The 23,112-nt window shown below is 54.1% G+C and overlaps 1 protein-coding gene across 1 annotated transcript in view; it reads left to right on the top strand.

Annotated features, from left to right (window-relative positions):
* The window catches only part of ZFPM1 (zinc finger protein, FOG family member 1), a 38,582-nt gene that overhangs the window by 1,234 nt on the left and 14,236 nt on the right, over window positions 1-23,112 (top strand). The window contains 2 exon segments of the mRNA XM_071756536.1: window positions 17,689-17,820; window positions 19,953-20,150. Coding sequence (XP_071612637.1) covers window positions 17,689-17,820; window positions 19,953-20,150 — 330 coding nt within the window.

Below are 23,112 nucleotides of genomic sequence, written 5' to 3'. Positions count from 1 at the left end.
CTGGAAGTTTTTCGGTGCCGGGCTGAGCTGGGCTTTTCTTCCCTTCCTTTCTGCTCTTTGGATGTGTGTGTGTGTGTGTGTGTTTTTTTTCTTTCCCCCGAGCCGATGGAAGCTGCCGATAAGGGGGAGATGGGAGGATAGGGAAGGCTGGCCACCATGTGATAATCTCGCTTTATCTTTCTCTTGAAATAATTGCAAGGCTGAGTTGCACCTACCTGTTTCCCTGCCTGGGGTGATTGCTCTGGTGATAAAGCTGCTAGACTTTTACCCGGGTAGAGTTAAAAATAGTCCTAGCTGCCTCCTATTTTTTTATTTTTTTTTTTAATTTTTTTTTTTTTTTTGCTCCTTTTACTCAACTTCTCCGGCTTTATTTCAGCCCCCCCTAAAAAACCCTTCCCGCTCTGCCAATCCCTCCCCCGGCGAGCTCCGTTTAAGCCCCATCGGTAGCGCCTAAATGCAGGCTGCCGATGGTGGGCGATAGCTCTGCCACAAGGGAGGGGACACGCGTGGCAGGATGCCCATCCTGTCCCACCACCCTGCACCCTCCTGGGTTGCAGGGCAGGGGCAGGGGAGACGCGTCGGGTCCAAAACGGGGTTGGGTTGAAGCCGTGGCAGCTTGGTTTGGCCAGGCGAAGGCGTCTTCTATCTTTTTTTTCTTTTTTTTTTTTTTTTTTTTCCTCTGTTGCTTTTTTGCGAGAGATGTGAAGAGATGATAAAAGCGGGGAGGCTGATCTCAGGCGGCCGGCGATGGCCAAAACTGATTAAAAAAGCTGAAAGCTTGGAACCTTTCCTGTGTGTGTCAACATGAAAACAGTCATTAGAGGCGGCGAGCGCGGCGAGAGCGTCTTTGCCGCTGCCTCGGAGGGAAGGTATGCATGAATCAGGGCTCCCGTAACCAGACTCCTCTCATGTACAGACCGGACCTGTTTCCACAAAGTCTATCCTTTATATCATCTCACTGGAGCATTCAAAACCTCCTCCAGATCGGTATCTGCTGGGGTTTTTTTTTATTATTGTTATTTTTTAAATTATTATTATTAATTTTTTTTTTTTTTTTTTTTTTGCTTCTCTTTTTCTGGGTGAGGCGTTTTGTGTTGGGTTTTTGTTGCTTTTTTTGTTTTTGTTTGTTTTGTGCGTGTGTGTTGGTTGGTTTTTTTCCTTGGGTTTTTTCTTTCTTTTTTTATTTTTTTTTTATTTTTTTTTTAACTCGATGCGATGCTCAGATAGGCTCGCCGGGGAGATCGCCGGGACAGCGGGCGATCGCCAAGAGCGATAAGACAAAGATCAGACTATATTTAACCGCCTGCTTTACCCTTCTTTTTCTCCTTTTGGGCTGGAGGGGGACGGGGACAGAGAGGGGAGTGAGGGGGGGACCCGGTGCCGCGCAGCACTGAGGTTCTGAAAGCCCATTGCATCGCGATGGTGGCTCCCAGAGCAGGGAAACCCCCCGGAGTGTTTATATATTAAATTTTTCAGGGGGGGAGAGCAGTTGCTTTCCCCCCCCTGCTCCATCCCTGGCTCCAAACCCAGCCCCCTGCGGCTGCTGCTTCGTTTAGAGGGTGTTAGGTTGGGGTTGTTTCTTTCCTTTTTTTTTTTTTTTTTTTTTTTTGTGCGTGTCTGTCTTTTGTTCTGCTGGTTGATAGATGTGAGGGGCTGATAGAGCTCAGGAGCTGATCTCCAGCCCCGATTGCCTCTGATATTTATTAACTTCAAACATGGGAGCGTGGGCACCCGGCTGCCGAGCGATGCTGCCGGTGCGTGCGCTCCCAGCCGGGGCTTCCGATGGGGGAACCCGATAAGCAGGAGAGAGATTGATCTCATCTTCCTGATCTGCCTCTCCCTCTGTCGTTAGCCGAACTATATAGATTTTTTGATTTTTTTTTTTTTGATTTTTTTTTTCCCTCCCGAAATGAACTGGAAGCCAACGTTCTTCTAGTCGTAAGGGCCTGTTAGTGCGTTTTGTTTCTTTTTATTTTTATTTTTTCTCCTTTCCTTTTCCTTTTCTATTCTGCTTTGCAGTAGATCTGAGCTCCCGATAAGCACCGGGGCCTGATCTCCATCCTGATAGAGATTGCCAGGGGAGATAAGGACCACTTATCTCTCCTCAGCAGACCCGGAGCAGGATTCGCTACAACAACAAACACAGCCAAGAGGGGCAAAAGGGCTCCAACAATTTGTTCCATTGCAAATATGATTAGCGCAGGCACTTTAATTATCTGGATGGGAGGGGGGGGCAGCTGCATATGTGCTTTTTTTTTCCCAAGGTGCGTTGGGTTGTGGTGTTTTGGTGTTTTTTTTTAACTCCCCCCTCTGTGAAACAAGCTGAGCCGAGCTCTCCCCAGTGCCTCTTATCAGCTGCAGATGTTGCATTAGTTTGATGAGAGCTTTGACTTTCTTTTTCGATCCTTATCTCAGATTCTGCTCTGCCGAGGGAAGACACGGGCTGGGGCGGGGAGGCGAAAGCACCATCATATTTTTTTTTTTTTGCATGTGGATTATCTTTTTTTTTTTTTTTTTTTAATTTTTCGGTTTAAATCTCTATTAGATGGTGTCAGATAAGCATCCTGATCCGCGCCGTTCAGCCTCGACGCCTCCCGACGGGGTGCTTTGGGGTGGTTTTGTTGTTCTGTGGTTTTTCCTCCCCTTTCCTCTTCTGCAAACTGGGCTGGGCCCCAGTACCACCTGGTGATGCCGTGCAGGGGGATGCTGGGTGCCCATAAAGGGGTGGTGGGTGCTAGGCACGGGGTCATGGTGGTGGCCAGAGGGTGGGAGAATCTTTCCCAGGAGCTTGGAATATCACATTTCTGGTAAAGATGACAGTGGCCAAGTCAACATCTATTTTTAGCAGTGGCATGATGAGCCGTGGGATGCTCCCGGCACGCCTCCTGCCCGCTCCTCTCCTGCTCCCTTTGCTCTGAGTTGCTCCTTCCCTTTCCCTCCTGACTAACTGCCTCTGGTTGTTGGGGTTTGGTTTGGTTTGGTTTTTTTTTTCCCCCCCACCTCTCATGCTGCTGCACTTTTCCACCATTACCAGCCTCCGTGCCTCAGTTTCCCCATCCATGCCTACCAGAGAGGGATGCTCCGAGACGGGGTGCCCGGGGAGGTGTGGGACCCCGGGGTGCTCTGCAGGGTGGGGAGGGCTTGCTGCTGCTCCCCAGGGATGCTCTGGGTGCTGGCAGGGCCCTCCTCACCTCCACTCCCCAAACTGGTCCCTTCTGCACCTCCCTGGGGATGCAGCCCCCCCCACCCCCACTCCCCCAGCTCCCGCTGTTCCCGGGGTGGCATCCCTGTGTCCCACACGTCTGCTGCTCCCACGGGTGCTGCCTGTTTGCCTGCCTGCCAACCCCTCCCATCTTGTGCAAACCAACCTTCCCCCCCCGGGAGGCATTTGCCAGCCCTGACTCAGTGACATCCCCAGGTGACAGTGGCACCTTGAAGTTCCCACTGCTTGGTGCAGGCAGCAAAGCCCTGGGACACCTCTGCCCAGCTGCAGCCAGCTTCCTGGGGTGGGACAGTGGTGGGACAGGGCAGGGGGGATGCCCCTGGTGGTGAGGGGGTGCTGCTGGGGTGCCCACCCACCCTGGGGAGTTCTCCCAGCCAGCACTGGCTGTTTCCCAACAGTGACTCAGCTCCTGCTGGGGGGGGAAGGTCTGGACCCACCACAGGCGTTGCCGGGAGTTTTTCTCCTCTTCCATGGCCAGCAGTCCCGGCAGGACCATCCCTGGGGCTGGGAGAGGGTTTGGCACCAAGCTTGGTGCCAAAGGAGAAGCTGGCCTCGACCTTACTCCAGAGCAATACTTCCATTTTCTGGGCTCTGGGCTGCCCTGTGCCACCAGCCCAGGCTCTGCTGGCACAGGACACATCATACCTGGCTCAGGTGGTGCTGCCCTTGGTGCCAGAGCATCAGGCAGAGAGGATGTGGGGGTGCTGATCCTGGAGCAGAGGAGGCTGAGGGGAGACCTTCTGGCTCTCTGCAACCCCCTGAGAGGAGGTTGGAGCCAGGGGGGGTCGGGCTCTGCTCCCAAGGAACAAGGGATGGGACAAGAGGAACTTTTGGCACAACTCAAGTTGTGCCAGGGGAGGTTTAGGTTGGAGCTGGGGAACAATTTCTCCCTGGAAATGGTGGAGTCCCCATCATCCCTGGAGGGGTTTCCAAGCCCTGGAGATGTGGTGCTGAGGGACATGGGTGTGGTGACCCTGGTGGCACTGGGGGAAGGGTTGGACTGGCTGATCTGGAAGGTCTTTTCCCACCAAACCCATTCCATGGGTCGGGGTTGGCACCGTGCTGGAGGCTTTTGGCAGGCGGCTGCTTCCAGGGCCCGTGGGCTGGGCTGGGTTCTGTCTGCTGCCACTTCCCACCCCCTGATCCCTGGGGGGGACGCCCGGCCCCTCAGCATCCCCTCCTTGGGCACCCCCAGAGGGTGTGGAGCCATGGGGATGGCCACACTGTGGGGATGGTCCCCAGTGTCCCACGGCAGTGTGGGGAAAGGCACCTCCAGCTGGGGTTTGGGGTTCCTGGGGTTTGGGGTTCCTGCTCCCACGTGGGTGCTTTGGGTAAGGTTTTATTGTGCGTGGTGAGTCAGGAGGCCACGGGGCGAGCTGCAGGTTCCCCTTTGGCCAAGTTGTGAGGTGGGCAGGGAAGAAAGACACCCAGTCCCAGGGGGGTTGAGCCCGTTGCACGAGGAGATGGTGCTAAGGTGCAGGGCATCCCCTGATCGTGGGGAGGGACTCTTGGTCCCTTGGGACTCTCTTGGTCTCTTTTCCCAGGCAACTCTCAGCAAGACAAGAGGGCACAAGAGGTCTCAAGTTGTGCCAGGGGAGGTTTAGGTTGGACATTAGAAAGAATTTCTTTCTGGAGAGGGTGATCAGGCATTGGAATGGGCTGCCCAGGGAAGGGGTGGATTCTCCATCCCTGGAGATATTTCCAAAGAGCCTGGATGTGGCACTCAGTGCCATGGGCTGGGAACCACGGGGGGAGTGGAGCAAGGGTTGGACTTGATGAGCTCTGAGGTCCCTTCCAACCCAGCCAGTTCTAGGATTCTGTGATTCTATGACAGCCCTGTCCCCTCCCTGGTGACCTCATGGAGCCATGGTGGCATCAAGCTGTGGGAGTGACAATGATGTCACCCTGTCCATGCCTGCAGCATCCCAAGAAAAATGTGGCATCAAGTCACTGAGGAGCCAGGTCCCCTGGTGTCACCGTGCCCACAGTGTCCCCAGGGGCAGCGTGGCATCAAGTCACTGAGGAGCCAAGTCCCCTGGTGTCACCGTGCCCACAGTGTCCCCAAGGGCAGCGTGGCATCAAGTCACTGGTCCCCTGGTGTCCCCATGTCCACAGTGTCCCCAGGGGCAGCGTGGCATCAAGTCACTGGTCCCCTGGTGTCACTGTGCCCACAGTGTCCCCAAGGGCAGCGTGGCATCAAGTCACTGGTCCCCTGGTGTCACTGTGCCCACAGTGTCCCCAAGGGCAGCGTGGCATCAAGTCACTGGTCCCCTGGTGTCACCGTGTCCCCAGTGTCCCCAGGGGCAGTGTGGCATCAAGTCACTGAGGAGCCAGGTCCCCTGGTGTCACCATGCCCACAGTGTCCCCAGGGGCAGCGTGGCATCAAGTCACTGGTCCCCTGGTGTCCCCATGTCCATCATCTCTGGGGTACCCTGCATGGGGTCAGTGCCACCCGTGTCCCTGGAAGACGGAAGGGACAGCACTGGGGATGGAGCTGTTGTGCCCTGCTCGGCCTCGGTGGTTTTGGGGACAAATTCAGCCTTTCCGGGGAAGGGACGAGGAGGTTTGTCCATCCTATTGCAAGAAGAAAAAAAATGAGGCATGGCCAGGGGAATGGTGCAGGGAGGAAAGCAGCCCAGCACTGGGACGTGGCCAGGAGGACACGAGTGTCCCCAAGGAGTGGCGGGAGCAGCGGAGGGGACAGCCCAGACCTGTTGAGTTTTCTTTCTTAAGAAGAAAAAGTGGAAACCACCTCTACCGGCCCCACGTCTGGGCCATGGGTGTGGACTTTGAGTCCTGGGGGGAGAAGAGCAGGGATGGCAGCAGGAGGCAAATATATCTTTTTTCCTTTTTTTTTTCCTTCCTTTTTTTTTTCCCTTCCCTTCCTTTTTTTTTTTTTTCCCTTCCCTTCCTTTTTTTTTTTTTTTCCTTCCCTTCCTTTTTTTTTTTCCCTTCCCTTCCTTTTTTTTATTTCCTTCCTTTTTTTTTCTTCCTTTTTTTTTCTTCCTTTTTTTTTCTTCCTTTTTTTTCTTCCTTTTTTTTCTTCTTTTTTTCTTCCTTTTTTTTTCTTCCTTTTTTTTTCTTCCTTTTTTTTCTTCCTTTTTTTTTCTTCCTTTTTTTTTCTTCCTTTTTTTTTCTTCCTTTTTTTTTCTTCCTTTTTTTTCTTCCTTTTTTTTTCTTCCTTTTTTTTCTTCCTTTTTTTTTCTTCCTTTTTTTTTCTTCCTTTTTTTTTTCTTCCTTTTTTTTTCTTCCTTTTTTTTTCTTCCTTTTTTTTCTTCCTTTTTTTTTCTTCCTTTTTTTTTCTTCCTTTTTTTTTCTTCCTTTTTTTTTCTTCCTTTTTTTTTCTTCCCCCTTTTCCCCCTTTTCCCCTTTTCCCCCTTTTCCCCCTTTTCCCCCTTTTCCCCCTTTTCCCCCTTTTCCCCCTTTTCCCCCTTTTCCCCCTTTTCCCCCTTTTCCCCCTTTTCCCCCTTTTCCCCTTTCCCCCTTTTTTTTCCCCCCTTTTTTTTCCCCCCTTTTTTTTCCCCCCTTTTTTTTCCCCCCTTTTTTTTCCCCCTTTTTTTTCCCCCCTTTTTTTCCCCCCTTTTTTTCCCCCCCTTTTTTTCCCCCCCTTTTTTTTCCCCCCTTTTTTTTCCCCCCTTTTTTTCCCCCCCTTTTTTCCCCCCCTTTTTTTCCCCCCCTTTTTTTCCCCCCCTTTTTTTTTCCCCCCTTTTTTTTCCCCCCTTTTTTTTCCCCCTTTTTTTTCCCCCCCTTTTTTTCCCCCCCTTTTTTTTCCCCCCCTTTTTTTTCCCCCCCTTTTTTTTCCCCCCCTTTTTTTCCCCCCTTTTTTTTCCCCCCCTTTTTTTTCCCCCCCTTTTTTTTCCCCCCCTTTTTTTTTCCCCCCCTTTTTTTTCCCCCCCTTTTTTTTCCCCCCCTTTTTTTTCCCCCCCTTTTTTTTCCCCCCTTTTTTTTCCCCCCCTTTTTTTTCCCCCCCTTTTTTTCCCCCCCTTTTTTTCCCCCCCTTTTTTTCCCCCCTTTTTTTTCCCCCCCTTTTTTTTCCCCCCCTTTTTTTTCCCCCCCTTTTTTTTCCCCCCCTTTTTTTTCCCCCCTTTTTTTTCCCCCCCTTTTTTTTTCCCCCCCTTTTTTTTCCCCCCCTTTTTTTTCCCCCCCTTTTTTTTCCCCCCCTTTTTTTTCCCCCCCTTTTTTTTCCCCCCCTTTTTTTTCCCCCCCTTTTTTTTCCCCCCCTTTTTTTTCCCCCCCTTTTTTTTCCCCCCCTTTTTTTTCCCCCCTTTTTTTTCCCCCCCTTTTTTTTCCCCCCCTTTTTTTTCCCCCCCTTTTTTTTCCCCCCCTTTTTTTTCCCCCCCTTTTTTTTCCCCCCTTTTTTTTTCCCCCCTTTTTTTTTCCCCCCTTTTTTTTTCCCCCCTTTTTTTTTTCCCTGCAACCTATCCCGTGACTGTTTTTGCTGCCTGACTCAGGGTTTTTTGGAGGCCCGGCCAGGCTGCTGTCCCGCTTGCTTCTTTTATCAGGAAAGTTCAAGTGTTTCGGGGGCAATAGAGTTCCCTCTTCCGCTGCCTGCCGGGCAGAGGCTCCGCATTGTTCTGCAGCACCAAGTTTTTTTGGAAGGGCTGAAAGGCGGAGAGGAATGCGAGTGCTGACCTTGGGCTGCAGTGGGGTTAAGGAGTGTGTGCCTGTGAGTCACTCCAGATAAGAGCCTTCCACGGCTTTTTTCCTCCAAAATAATTCTTTATCTCCTCTTTCTCACATCAACATATTTTCTTGACATCTCCCAGTCGATAGGGAGCGAGGAGGAAATGTCCTCCTCCTAATTTGTTCATCTGATGAAATATAGATGCATTGTTTTCTCTTGTCCTTGGCGAGCCGAGGGTCGTGGCCCCGGAGCTTTCGGGGATGTTCTTTATAGGGTCGGTGCCCGGGGCTTCGGGGATGCTCAAACAGGGTCGTGCCCGAGGCTTTGGGGATGATCAAAGAGCTCAGTGCCTGGGGCTTTTGGAGATGCCTGGTGGGGTTGTGGCTCCAGGGGTTTGGAGCTGCTTCATGGGGTGGTGGTGGGCTCGGGATTTTGGGGTTGCTTTGTGGGGTTAGTGTCCACGGCTTTGGAGATGCTTGATGGGGTTGCAGGCCCAGGATTTTTGGGGTGCTTGATGGGGTTGATGCCCATGGCTTTGGAGATGCTTGATGGGGCTCTGGGGCCAGGATTTTGGGGGGTGCTTGATGGGGTTGATGCCCATGGCTTTGGAGATGCTTGTTGAGGTTGTGGGCTCAGGATTTTGGGGTGCTTTTTAGGTTAGTGTCCATGGCTTTGGAGATGCTTGGTGGAGCTCTGGGGCCAGGATTTATGTGGGGTGCTTGATGTTGCTTGGGGATGTACCTCTGGGTCAGTGTCCAAGGCTTTGGAGGGGCCCCACGGGGTCGTGGCCTTGGGGATTTGTGGTTGTTTGATGGTCCCCAGGGCTTTGGGGATGTTCCTCTGGGGCAGTGCCTGGGGTTTTGGAGATGCCCAACAGGGTTGTGGCTTTGGGATGTGCCTGGGGGTCAGTGCCCAGGGCTTTGGAGATGCTTGATGGGGTTGCAGGCCCAGGATTTTTGCAGTGCTTGATGGGGTTGTAGCTCCAGAGCTCTGGAGATGCTCGATGGGGTTGCAGGCCCAGGATTTTGGGGTGCTTGATGGGGTTTGGCTTTGGTGGTGCTTGATGGGGTTGGTGCCCAGGGCTTTGGAGGTGCTTGATAGGTTTGCAGGCCCATGATTTTGGGGGTGCTTGATGGGGTTGCAGGCCCATGATTTTGGGGGTGTTTGATGGAGTTTTGGCTCCAGAGTTTTGAAAATGTTTGATGGGGTTGCAGGCCCAGGATTTTGGGGTGCTTGATGGGATTTTGGCTCCATGGCTTTGGGGGTGCTTGATGGGGTTTTGTCTCCAGGGCTTTGGAGATGCTTGCTGGGGTTGTGGCACCTCGGGCTGTGCCTCAGGGTCAGTACCCAGACTTTTGGGGATGCTCAGCAGGGTCGTTCCTTGGGACTCTGAGCATCACCCCACACACACGTGGCCACCTCCAGCACACACCGGGAGGAGGAAAAAAAACCTGCTTTTCACTTCCCCCCCTCCCCAACCCCACTCCCTTCTCCTCCCCTCCTCCTCCGGCTTGCTCCAGCGAGAAGTTGGGCCTCTCTCGCTCTCTTCTCCATCTCCCAGCCGAGGCCTCTCATGCTCCTTCCAGCTCCTATGATAATGCGGAAAGTTGAACTGGCCCCATTACTGCGCTGCGATGGTTGCCGCGATAAGGAGCCGATAATGGGAGCGATAGCGGCAGCTCGGTAGCCAATGGCTCTGCCGCTCCTCCCATTAACATTCCCCACCACGGACCCGGCTCGGAGCTGCCTATCTGCTCTCCATTTCCACTCCTCCGCTAGATAAGAATGGAAATACTGACTTCATAGCTCACTGATTAAAGTGTCTGGATTTCTTGATAATACACAGATAAATTATGTTTTTCAAAAAGAAGGTAGGGAAGGGAGTGCGAGGGGAGGGGAAAAACCTCCAGTCCGTTTTTATATATATATATATATATATTATTTTTTTTCTTTTCCCTCTTTCTGGCTGTTCCCTGCATGTTGGGGGCTGGTGGGTTGGTGTTTGGTTGGGTTTTTTTGCCCTCCCCAGGCTGTGCCCAGGGGTTGGCAGAACCCCCAGCAGTGTCCTCAGGGGCAGGGGGTAGTTGGCAAAGAATTTTTGGGAGCTGTGTGATGTCTTTGAACGTGTGCTCTCCTCCCCAGGCTGGGATGGTGACGTTGTCCTGGGCTCCTGGGGATGGGGGACCCATTGGGAACGTGGTGGGGATGCTGGTGCTGTGTGGTGGGGAGCCTGGTGCTGGCTCTGCCATCTCCCTGCTTGGCCCCAGGGATCATCTGGCAGGGCCTGAGGATGCTGTGCTGGAGGTTTCTGCCTTTATGTATCCATCTCCTACCTGAGCCTTGCTGGGGCTGCAGGATGCTGCCTGCTCCATCAGGATGCTTTGGGACCAGCCTCATCCCACCAACCCACTTAAAGATGTTCAAACCATCCCACTGGCACTGGCACTGCTCCTTCAGCATCATCTTTCCTAAATTATCCCTCTATTTCCTCACCCATCTTTCCTAAATTATCCCTTTATTTCCTCACCCATCTTTCCTAAATCATACTTGTATTTCCTCACCCATCCCCACCAGGACAAATGGGGCTTCCAGACTTTTTGGTTCCTTGGACTGGAGAAGGTATCACCCGCAAGAATCTCAACTTTGTTTCATCTAAATATAAAACTAAAGAGCAAAATTGTATAAAGTTCATTTTTTAGTGTGCTGCCCCATTCCAGTTGGGCTGCTCTCTTTATTTTTTTTAGAGGAACTGTGATAAAAAGCAGTGATAAAGCCAGGACTGTTTTGTGTAGGAGTCGGTATCTGCGTTATCTATCTCCCTTTTTCACTCTCCGAGCAGCTCTGTTGTTTTTTACTCTTATCTCGCTCCACCAAAATGCCAAGAACAGGAAAAAAAAAATTCAAAAAAAAAAAAAAGAAAGAAGTGAGGCAGCACAGGCACGCAGGGTTGCACAGAGGGAAACTCAGAGCCGGAGGAGCTTGGGCACAAGTGGCCACACAACTTGGAGTTGGAGGAAGAGGAGGGTTGGGGCTGCTGAGGGGGAGTTGCTGGTGTTGGTGCTGGTGCTGGTCCAGCAAAGGCTGCAAGGGGGAGGCCAGAGAGGTGGTGGTGGTTTTGGGGACAGTGTTGTCCCCATGGCCCCAGTGACCTTCATCTGCTGGGCTGCTTCTTGCAGGTGAGCCACCCAACAATGTTGGACCCTCTCAGGGTTCTTTGCTGCTTCTGGAGCCCCCTGCTCAGCCCCCTCTTTTTTGGAGACCCCAAAGGGGTCCAGCGTGGCACTGGGAGCAGCAGGGACACTGCAGCCAGGGAATCTTCAGTGATGGCTCTGGTGGTCTGCTGGGCTGTGTCCACTGTCATCCTTCTACATCCCCCCAGCCTTCTCTTCACCTGGTGCCATCATGGACTGAAAGTCTTGGGGTTGAGGCTAAAATCTGTCCCCTCCCCATTTCTGGTGTGTTTTGGCAGCAGGATGGACCTGTCAGGACATGAAGCCACTTCCCAGAGGAAGGGGGGATGGTTCCAGCATGGCATCTCCAGGCTAATTTGTCACTAGATTAGCAAAGAGCTTGACCTCTGCCCTTGCCATCACCTGGTACTGATGGGCCAACATCCCCCCCTGCTCCCAGCTAGGATGCCTTTGGAATGACAGGGAATCATGGACTTAAGCTGGGACATAGGAGACTCCACCTGAACATGAGGAGAAACTTTCCCTGTGAGGCTGAGGGAGCCCAGGCTGCCCAGAGAGCTGGTGGAGTCTCCTTCTCTGGAGACTTCCCAAACCCTCCTGGACCTGTTCCTGGGGGATCCTGCTGTGCCAGGGGGCTTGGAGTTGATGATCTCCAGAGGTTCCTTCCAACCCTGACAATTCTATTATTCCATGATTCCCTCTCCAGCCAGGATGGCTCTGAGCATCCCATCCTCTTCCCACCACCAAGCAACCTTCCCCCATCCACCTGACATCCTGGGACTGGCTCTGTTTGACTCTTCCTCAAAAACCTAAACCTATCAGAGCCTTATCGCCCCCATCTCAAACACAAAGTCACTTCATCCTCACTGCCCCTTGCATTTTCTTCCTCATTTTCCCCGTGGATCCCTCCCCAACCATCCCCCCCCCCCTCCCCTCCTCCCCTCTTCTCCGGGAGGAGGCTTCTGGCTGGCGATGAGTCTTTAGTACCGGCGGCCCCTGGAGTGACCCAATCTCCTGTAATCTATCAGGGCTTTATCAGCCCTATCTGAGCTCCGGGGATGGCTGGGACCAGCGATGGCGCCGTGCTCACCCGCTGATAAAGTTACCGAGTTGAGGGGGTGATGAATGTTCGGTGCCTGCACCCCCCGCCCCGAGGACACCGGCTTGGCAGGGCCGGCAGCTCCTCCTGAAACCGAGCTCTCCCCTACCACCAGAGCTGCTTTTTGCTCAGGCTTTTTTTTTTTTTTTACCTCCCCCCCCCTTGCTTTTTGCTTGCCCAGGGCCGGGAGGGATGGGTGGGGATAGAGGGAGCATCTTTCCCTCCCCCCCCATCCCCCTCCCCTCCCTTATCACCATCGCTGGTAATTACAGCATCGCCCCCTGAGTGCTTGTAGGATCAGCATCCTCCCCCCCTGAGCAATCACAGCATCCCTCCCCCCCCCTGTTATTTTCCTTCTTGGAGACATAAAATTTAATAATAAATTCACTGAAATTCCCCACCCCCATGAGTGCTCTTTGTGCCCTCTCCCGCCCCCCATGAGCATCCCCACCACCTCCCTCCCTATCATTCGTTCCCTTCTTGGGTACATAAATACTTAGATATATTTAATAATAAATCGGCTGAAACACCACCCCCCCCCCCATGAGCAATCACAGCATCCCCAGCACCTCCCATCCATCTTTCATTGGCTTCTTGGATACATAAATACTTTATATATTTCATAATAAATTAGCTGAAGTGCCCCCCTTGAGCAATCACAGCATCCCCACCACCTCTTTTCCCCCACTCTCCTTTATTCCACCACCACCCCCCTCCTGGATAAGTTAAGCCTAAACATGTTATAAATGTAATAATAAATTGTTATATATAATTATAAATTATTATAAATACCCCCCCTTCCATGAGCAAGCACAGCAACCCCCATCATCACCTCCATCCCCCCACTGTCCTTCATCCTCCTGGATAAATTAGGCCTAAATATTTTATAAATATATACTTTATAAATTTGGTTATAAACTATTATAAGATTAACCAGAAATTATCATAAATTTAATTGTAAATTAGTATAAATTCCTCCTCTCCCCCCAAGCAATTGCAGCATGTCCCCTTCCCACAAGTACTCGTAGCATCCCACCCTCCCCTTCATTCCCTTCCTGCAGAAATTAGGCATAATTAGTTTATAAAATTAATAATAAATTGTTGTATACATACACACCACGAGCAATCATAACATCCCCATCCCCTTGATTCTCTTGTTATCCTTCACCCCCCTCCTGGATAAATGAGCTGCCATTTAATATAAACTGTTACCCACACATCAGGGATCCCCCTTCAGCCTCCCTCAACTGACATTTCATTTTTTTGCTCTTTGGACACAAGGCACCACGGGAAGGGTCGGGATGAGTTTTTATCTTTGGGGGGTGATGGAGAAGGGCCCCAAATTTGAGATATGTCCCACTGGGACTGTCCCCAGCCACTATCACCTCCGTGCACGGGGCTGATCTTTAATGTGCTGATAGCTGAGGGGGGGAGAGCCCAGCCCTGGGATGCTGCAGCTGGGCTGATAGTGGAGAGGGTTGAATTGTGCTCAAAATTGTCTGTTTCCCTCCCAAAATGAGGGTCCTTGGGCGGGAGGGTGGTTTTGAATCCTCAGTTGCCCTCTTGGCATTCCCAGTGCCTAGGGAAGGGGTTTGGGGGCACCCGAGGTCGTCAGTAAGAATGAACTTTAATGAGCAGGGAGAAAAATTGGGTGAGAAGAAGGTGGGCTGGTGTCCCATCAGATACTGGTGGTTTGCTGGGTTGGGTTGGTTTGGTTTTTGGTTTTTTTTTTTTTGGATTTGCAGCTTGGGTTGTTCTCTGGGTGTTGCTTTGCTGCGGGGCTGACACGGCACAACCCTGCTACAAGACCCTGGGGAATCCCCAGCCAAATCACTGGAGATCACTTGGAAGCTGGTTGCAAGGAAGGATCCGGGATTAGGATCCTCTCTGGCACTGGGATACCAGGTTCCTTCAGCCGTTTGCTCACGGCTGCAAAATCTGGGGGGGAAAAAATGAAGTTTTGGGAGGTGTTGACTGGGCTGGATTACCCCTGGCTCTGTTGTGATGCAGTGGAGGGGAGTTGTGACAGTGCTGGTGGTGTTTATTGCCTATTTTATTATTATTATTATTCTCATTTTTATCATTATTACTTTTATTACCATGAGTATTAATTATATGGAATCAGATGATGGACTCAAGGGCAGCATAAGGGGATTCAGGGGATAAGGAGGAGCAGGAAGGATGGAGAAAGGAGCCTCCATCGTGCTGCCTGGAGGAATGGTCAGCAAGCCCTGGAGCTGGGGATGTCCCCCAGGTCCCCTTGGTGCTGGGGGGGTGACACCCTGGAGCTGAGCACCCCGAGGTCTCCCTGCACCCCAACCTTTAGGGTGCCCGGAGCTGAGTCTGGGCCGTGTGTCTGCTCAGCCCCCACATCCCTCCCTGGGGCTCACCCCCCACCCAACCCTTTCATTCCTAAAAATAATTCCTAAAAAGCTTTCCTGAAAATAAATCCCCTAAAAAAAAAAAGGAAAAATATCCCTAACATTTCTAAAAACCTCTGAATTCTCAGAGCTGGGTGCCAGCAGCAGCCACCACCCAGGCTGTCCCCAACCTCCACGTGTTTGCAATCCCAAACCTGCTTCCCACCACCGGGACTCCTCCTCTTCCTCCTCCCCCTCCTTCTCCTCCTCTCCAGAGCCGGTGGGAAAGTCTGGGGCTGTTGCTATTTTCTGGCTCTTATCGAGGCCTCTTATCACTTTGCTCTTGTCTGCGTGCAGGCTTCTGGAGCGTCCAGGGTCTCACTCTTGGCAGCCTGGAGAATATTCCCCCCCTTCCTTTTTTTTTGCTTTTTTGCTCTTTTCCACATCCCCTTTTTTTTTTTTTTTTTTTTTTTTTTTTTCCCTCCTTTTATTTAATTTACCAGCACAAAGAATCAAGCAGAGATTTCTTGTTCCTGTGCTGGGAGAACCTTAATTTGAGGGAAATGATTAAATCATCACCTGGGTAAGGATGGGTTTTCCTGCTGCTGGGAATGCCAACCCTTGTGCCCACCTGGATCTGCATCCCTGGCACAGGCACGTTGCTCCCTGCCAGTTTTTTTAAATAATTTTTTTTTTTTTTTTAAAGGAGGGAAAAAAAGAAAATCCTTCATTATTATCCAAAAAAAAAAAAAAAAAAAAAGGAGGGAGAAGAGTTAATCGTCGGAGCGGAGTCTCTTGGAAAGGAGCATTTTTTGGCTCTTCCCCTCTCTGTAAAGCCAGGCTCAGTAATTCAGTCTTAAAGCATGAAAAAAGGGAGTTGATGAAATTCCACTATCAGCACCGAACCAATATGCAAAATATCTCGCCGAGAATCAAATAGCTATTATGTTTTCATTTCCATTTCAGCGTATTTGCTTAATGAAGAATAGACAGATCAGGCCAGCTGAGGGAGGCTGTGTGTGGTGATAACTGTGCAGGGCTTCCAGCAATCCCACAGAACTGATGCTCCACTCCCTGCACCCCTCTCCCTCGCTTGCTTTAAATTCTTTTCCCCCATTTTTTTTTTTTTTAATTTTTTTTTTTTTTTTTTAATTTTTTTTTTTTAAAGAGTCCTTTAAGCCATCCATTTAACCCCCAGAGCATCCCCTGAGGGTGTGTGTGTGGGTGCTGGGATGCTGCTGTGGGGCAGGCTGGGTGCCAGGGTGCACCCAGGGACTGGGTGAGGTGGTGCTGGGATTGCTGTTGCCCCCCTGGAGCTGCTGGGGGATGCTGTGGTACCAACCCTGGGGTTTGTGCTCCTGAGTACACACAGAGTGTCCCCATCGCCCTCTCAGCCAGGGCTGGGTGTTTTGGGGTGGGGTACAGGTGGGCTGGGCACCCCTGGGTGGGTGATAGGTGTGCTGGTGCAGTTAATCCCTCCCTAGTGCCATCCATCTCTCCCCATCCCCCCTTTCATCTCTTCTTGTGGCCTTCCATCCCTCCCTGGGGTTGCCCATTGCTCTCTAGCCCCTTCCATCCCTCCCCATGCCCCTTCCATCCCTCCCCATGCCCCTTCCATCCCTCCCCAGCCCCTTCCATCTCCTCCCATGCCCTTTCCATCCCTCCCCAGCCCCTTCCATCCTTTCCCAGCCCCTTCCATCCTTTCCCAGCCCTTTCCATCCCTCCCCATGCCCCTTCCATGCCTCTCTGACCCCATCCATACCTTCTCAGTCCCCCTCCATCCCTCCCTGTGTCCCACCCATTCCTTCCTGCAGTCATCCCTCCCTCCCCAGCCCCTTCCATCCCTCCCCAGCCCCTTCCATCCCTTCCCACCCCCTTCTGTTCCTTCCCACCCCCTTCCATCCCTTCCCAGCCCTTTCCATCCCTTTCCAGCCTCTTCCATCCCTTCCCAGCCCCTTCCGTCCCTTCTCAGCCCCTTCCATCCCTCCCCATGTCCCCTCCATCCCTTCCCAGCCTCTTCCATCCCTCCCCAGCCCCTTCTATCTCCCCCCATGCCCCTTCCATCCCTTCCATCCCTTCCATCCCTTCCATCCCTTCCATCCCTTCCATCCCTTCCATCCCTTCCATCCCTTCCATCCCTTCCCAGCCCTTCCCAGCCCTTCCCAGCCCTTCCCAGCCCTTCCCAGCCCCTTTCCATCCCTCCCCAGCCCCTTTCCATCCCTCCCCAGCCCTTTCCATCCCTTCCCAGCCCCTTCCATCCTTTCCCAGCCCCTTCCATCCCTCCCCAGCCAGGCTGGAGGTGCCGAGGCAGGGAGCAGGCGAGGCTCGGGTTAACTTTATCAGAAGCCCGAGAGCCGTGAAGGCGTGAAAGCAGAAATTAGCCTAACAATGTTTCATTTACAGCGGGAGAAACGATTTGTTAGCTGGCGATTGTTTCTGAATATTATCAGAGCCTTTTTAATTGTGCTGGAACTGAAATTAGCAGAATTAGAATAAATTGCCTTCCCTTCTCCGGCAGCCTCTTTATTCACGCTCATTGTTGTCTGCTTTGTCTAGATTATGGGCTCTTTGTTCTCCTGCTGTAAATATACATGCCTGGAGTCAGGGAGAGCAGCTGAGGTCTGCAGAGGGTTTGTCACCCCCCTGTGCCCCTGCCTGCCTGCTGGACGGGGACACGGGGCAGTGCCACCACCTGCCTCTGCTGCCCGTCCCCTCTTCCTTGAGGCCGCGGGGATGCTGCGTTGCCATGGCGACAGCAGCGGGGGCTCTCGGGGGCGTCCCCCACCTTTTGCGCTTCCCGTGCCCCTCGTCTGTCCCCCCGCGACGCCCCCCGGGGGTGCTGGGGACCCACGGGGAGGGTCACCGGGGTCCCTGGGGCTGGGAGCCGGTGCGTGGGGTGTGTGAACCTTGCTGTGCCACCCGTGGTGTTTGGCAGCCCCAGGCAAGGGTGGGGATGTCCCCACAATGTCTGTGGGGTAACACCCGGGCTTTGTAACCCCCCCTACCTGGGCAAGGGGACGAGGGACCCCCGGGTGATGCTGGGGAGGGGGTGTCCCTTCCCACGGTGTGCAGACCTCCAGCGGGTGACAGAAAGGACCCCAAAGCATCCGCATCCTACGTTACCCCCCACCCTGGGGAAACCCCCCAGGGGCTTTTTTCACGCCCCCAACCCCCCCTCTGTGTTTTGGCAGGTTCCCTGGCAGCGATGGAGGAAGGTGAGGATGCCCCAGTGGGGGAGAGGAGCCCCTCCGAGAGGGACGCGGGGGGCTCGGACCACGAGGGCTCTGCTGAACACGACCCCTCCAGCCCCCCTGGCAGTGAAGGTGAGCCTGGCTGTGACACCCACCTTGGGGACACGCTGTGCCACCAGAGGAACCTGCTGGCATCACCTCTGCTGGGGGGGCAGGGTGGTAATTAGCTAACGAAGCAGCTCCCCCCACCCTGGTGAGGGGTGGGCTGGTGGTGAAGTGAGACCCCTCCCCATATCCCTGGGGTGTTCCAGCCCAGAGCAAGGGTGGTCCCAGCACAGGGGGCTGGGGGCAGGCAGGAGAAATGGGGGGCTCTGGGGGTGGGGGGAGCTGGAGGAACTGGAACTGGAGGCTGCAGTGGTTGCTAATGAGCCATGGCAGCTAATGAGTGATGGCTGCTAATGAGCATTCTCACCCTGGGTCCCTTTCATCTGCCTTGGCACTGAGCTGCCAGCCGTGGTGGGAGGGGGACGTGGGGGCTCAGGGTGACTCCCCCTTGGGGGGCAGAGGCACTTCTTGGGGTGCACAGTGACTCCCTGGGGGCACAGTGACCCCTTAGAGTGCAAACTGACCCCCCCTTGGGATGCAAGTGACTTTTTGGGGTACACAATAACCCCCCAGGGTGCAAAGTGATCACCCCTCCTGGCATTGTGAAGAGACACCCCCCCCCTCCCTTTGGGATTCAAAGTGACTTTTTGGGGTGCACATTCATCACCTCTCAGGGTGCTCGGTGACTCTTTGGGGTGCTCAGGTGACTCATTGGGGTGCAGAGTGACTCATTGGGATGCAAAGTGACACCCACCCCATCCCCACCCCCCCTTGAGGTGCTCAGTGACTCTTTGGAGTGCTCAAGTGACTCTTTGGGGTGCAGAGTGACTTGTTGGGATGCAAAGTGACACCCACCCCATCCCTCCCCCCCCCCTCTAGAGGTGCTCAGTGGCTCTTTGGGGTGCTCAAGTGACTCTTTGGGGTGCAGAGTGACACCCACTCCATCCCCATTCCCCCCTTGAGGTGCTCAAGTGACTCTTTGGGGTACAGAGTGACACCCACCCCATCTCCACCCCCCCCTTGAGGTGCTCAGTGACTCTTTGGGGTGCTCAGTGACTCCTTGGGGTGCTCAGTGACTCGTTGGGGTGCCCAGCAGTGGGGCTGGGGGGCCATGGCCACCCATGGGTGCTGTTTTCCTGCCGGTGCCGCCTGCCTGCCGCCACGCCACGCCACGCCACGCCGTGCCCCACCCCAGAGGTGGCTGCATTTCAGGGCCGGGCTGAAAACCAGTCCCCAGATATCCTTTAAGTTCCTTCCTGTGGAGGAGGTGGGGGCAAATCCTAATCAGTTAATGTTTGCAGTGCCCTTTGAGATAACGGCAGCGGGGCAAGGCTGCGCCGGCGCGGGGGAGAACCCGCCTGGGGAGCAAAGCCTCTGCCCCTTCCAAAAAAAAAAAAAAAAAAACCAACGAAAAAAACCAAAAAATGGGAAAGCTGGAGGGAAGCGAAGGGGGATTCAAACCAGCACTCCCCCGCTCGCTGAGGGTTTGCTGGGAAACTTTGCCGGGTGTTATCTGATGGGGGGAGCCTGGGCGCGGAGCTGCACCTGGCACTGGCCTGCCTGGATAAAAAGGTGATAGGAGAGATAAGGGCCAGCAGCAATAACGGCCACTAAAGCTTTCAGCAGGATGGATAAAAATCGATATGCCAGGCACTTTGATTTATAGCCAAAAATAATAGGACTTTTATACCCGGTGATTGATTCATTTGATGTTAATCATCCCTGCTTATCACCTGTATTAATAACCCGTGACGTCACCCCGGGGCCTTCGCGGCGGCGCCGATCGATCGGGCTCCTCGCTGCTTTATCCGCCCGGGACGCCAAGGCAAACATGGACTTTGGGCACTAATCTTCCCCACTGTCATATGCAGATAGGGCTTTATCAGCTCCATCTCCCGCAGCAGTTAATGGGGAGAAATAATTGTTATCAAGTTGCTAGGAATACGCCACAAATCGAGCCGTGACGGGGAGCGGGGCTGAGCCCCCGGGGGTGGGGGGATGCGATGTCCCCACCGCCTCCCCTCCGGGTGTGCACGACACAGGGGGGTTTGGGAAGTCCCTCTGGGGAGGTTGGGTGTCCTCAGGGGTCACCCTGTGGCGGGCAGGGAGGGCGATGGGGGTTGCAAGGGGAGCGCAAATCCCCTTTTGCTGGCGTGCAGATCCTCGAGTGATGCCACCTGTGTCTGGGGTGTCACCGGTGGTCCCCACCCCCGTGGGATGCCACCTCAGGAGTGCCTGGTGTGTGAGCTTTGCCTCTCCTGCTGCAGAGTCCAGAGAAGCCCCGGAGAGTCCAAAGGAGCTGGAGAAGCCGGATCCTGGAGAAAACACAGAGGAAGCAGAAACGTGGAACGGGCCAGGTGAGTCCCCGGGGTGCAGCCGATTGCTCTGCTGCTCCTTTCGTGGCTGCACTGAGCACCCAGAGCAGTCCCCACATCCATCACCTCTCGGAAAAAACAGCATGGGAAGGACTGGGAGCACTGGGAGCTGCAAATACCGGAGCTTCTGCTGGCAGGGGAGGGAAGAGATGATGGTTGTGGACCTGCCACCTCCCCTGGCAGAGTGAAAAGTTGCTCTGGGAGCGGCGGGGTCACGGCAGCAGGGCTGGCATCGTGCTCCCCAGCACAGGGAGGACTCGGACCCTGTCCTGTGTCACCTCACTCTCACCCGAGGGCACTTGGCAAGCATCCTGGCAACCACAAGAGCGAGGCTCGGGGCGGTTTCGTGATGGTTATCAGAAACCCCAAGCAGTGTCTATCTGCCCCCCGGCATCTCCGCGCCGGCACGGCGAGGCCTGGCACGTCCTGTGGGCACCCCCTGCCCTATCACCCTGCTATCTCCAAACCAACTTGTGATGGGGTTGTCCTCGGGGTTCCTCCTCCATGGAGATTGGGTTTGCGGGCACGTGTCCACCGGGCGGGTTGATGGGGATGGGACTGAAGGGAGCTGAGACCCCCCCAAGGGTGGATGTGCCCCATTCTGGGCTCTGTTGGGGCTGCCAGCCCCTGCCCACACCCCGCTGCTGGCCAGGCTGTGCTGGTGGGTCTGTTGTTAAAGCAAGTGAGTGATTGTAGAATTCCAGACTGGGTTGGGTTTGAAAGGACCTTAAAGATTGTCTAGTTCTGGTCCCATGGGCAGGGACACCTCCCCCCAGCCCAGGTTGCTCCAAGCCCCATCCAACCTTCAACACCTCCAGGGGTGATGGGCCAGGGGCTCAACACCCTCACACCAAAGAATTTCTTCCTAATGTCTCTCCTAAATCTCCCCCTTTCCAGTTTAAAGCCATCACCTCTCATCCCATCCCTCCATGCCCTTATCAGGAGTCCCTCCCCAGCTTTCCTGGAACCCCTTCAGGTGATGGGAAGGGGCAACCCCCCCGTGCTGGACACCAGTCACCATTTAGTGATGGCTTCTGTCCCAGCGTGTCCCCAAGGCCACCAGCTTGAGCTGGGCACTGGAGGAGCCCTGGGAACTGCTGTCTGCCAGCACACGTGCTCCTGCAGCTGCCCAGATCCCCAGGGGCCTGCGGGGAGCCCCGGCCCCGCTCCCCCTTTCCCGGCCCATCCGAGGGGAAGCGCTGATATCCCGGCCCTTCCTGCGTGCCGGGCAGGAAGGAGATGCGAGGCCACCCCCGGCTCCTCCTTATCTCCTCCCCAGCCCTTTGCCCCCCGCTGACATCCCAGTTGCTGTTTGGGGGGGTGTGTGTGTGTCTCTCCCCATCCCAGCACCCCAAATCCCATCCAGACCATCCTCAGCTCACACCCTACAAATCCTCACCTCTGGCCCTGCCCTCCCCTTCCTCCCCGCACCCCTCCCCTCCTTTTTTTTTTCCCCCGCGCCGGCGCGGGTTCTTTGCATTCTTTATGTAAAAGAGATTTTTATTATCGCCTTTTCCCAGCCCCTCTCTGCCCTGGTAATTGGAGTGGTGTTAATTTCTGTGTGGCTGGGAGCTGGTGGCGGGCCGGCGATGCAGCAGCGATAGGATGTTCCTCTCGCACCAACCGCCGCGATAGCCCCGTCTATCAGGGGCTCTGCAGGCTCCACACTTATCAGGGATGGAGCTGGCGAAAAGGGAAACTCTGAGCAGCCTGAATTTTCTTTTTTTTTTTTTTTTTTTTTTTTTTTTTTTATCTGGCAGGATCCGCCGTGTGTCAGCAATGGCAAAAGATGCGGCGAGGAGAGGGGGTGTGGGGCGAGCGAGCTGCTGTGGGTGCCTTTCCTCACGTATCTGGGGGTCTTGCTGTCCCCCAGAACCCCTCCTAGATGGGGGGCTCCTAGATCCCCACTGTTATGGCTTTGTGCTCTGGGTCTCTGATGCTGGGGAAGGGGCTGGAGCACAAGTCTGCCCAGGGGCAGCTGAAGGACCTGGGGGGTCGGGCTCTGCTCCCAAGGAACAAGGGATGGGACAAGAGGAACTTTTGGCACAACTCAAGTGGTGCCAGGGGAGGTTTAGGTTGGAGCTTGGGGACAATTTCTCCCTGGAAATGGTGGAGTCCCCATCCCTGGAGGGGCTTCAAAGCCCTGGAGATGTGGTGCTGAGGGACAGTGGTGGCATTGGCAGTGCTGGGGGAAGGGTTGGACTGAATGATCTTAAAGGGCTTTTCCTACCCAAATAATCCCGTGATTCGATGGCTTTTATGTTCTGTGAAAGTGGTGCCCTGGCAGCCTGGGGACACAGAGTGCCAAGACCTCACCAGGGGGTTCCTTGGCCCCGTGTGCTGGTGAGGGAGGAGTATTTTGTTTAATCTTTGAAATGACCTTGTTCTCTGGAGGGGCTGCTGAGACACAAGTCCCCAGGAGCTGGAGGCTGTAACCCACAACTTGGGAGCCTTTTCAGGTGTCCTGTGGGGCTGGGGCACCCCAACTCCCTTCTGCTCCCCAGGATGGAGCCTGGCCATGCTTCATACCCACTCCTGCCAGGCACTGCATCCTCTGGCAGGGCTGGAGAGGGGATGTCCTTCCTCCCCAAGTTCCCCCAAACCTTCCCCACAGCCCCTCTGCCATGCTGCAGGTTTTTGTCTTTCCCACCTGCTTTTATTTGCCCCGGCATGGGGCTGATGGCAGAGACTTCCAGGAGCCCCCACAGCTGTCCCTTCTCTCCTCATCACCCAACCATGTCAAACCAGGTTTCCCAGAGGGAAAAACTCCCAACAAAGTTCCCAAGCGTGGTGTTGGCACAGGGGAACAGAGGAAAGCTGAGGGGTGAGGCTGCCCAACCTCATTACGAGACACTGGAGAACCCACCCCCCCCTAGAGAGGCTGCAGCCCCTGGGAAGCCCAGCTGGCACTCACCTTCCTGCAAAGTGGGATGAAGAAGGGTTT

The sequence above is a fragment of the Heliangelus exortis genome, chromosome 13 (genome assembly GCF_036169615.1).
Source record: "Heliangelus exortis chromosome 13, bHelExo1.hap1, whole genome shotgun sequence".
In the NCBI taxonomy this organism is placed as follows: domain Eukaryota; kingdom Metazoa; phylum Chordata; class Aves; order Apodiformes; family Trochilidae; genus Heliangelus; species Heliangelus exortis.
This window is presented reverse-complemented; position numbering and strand designations above follow the sequence as displayed.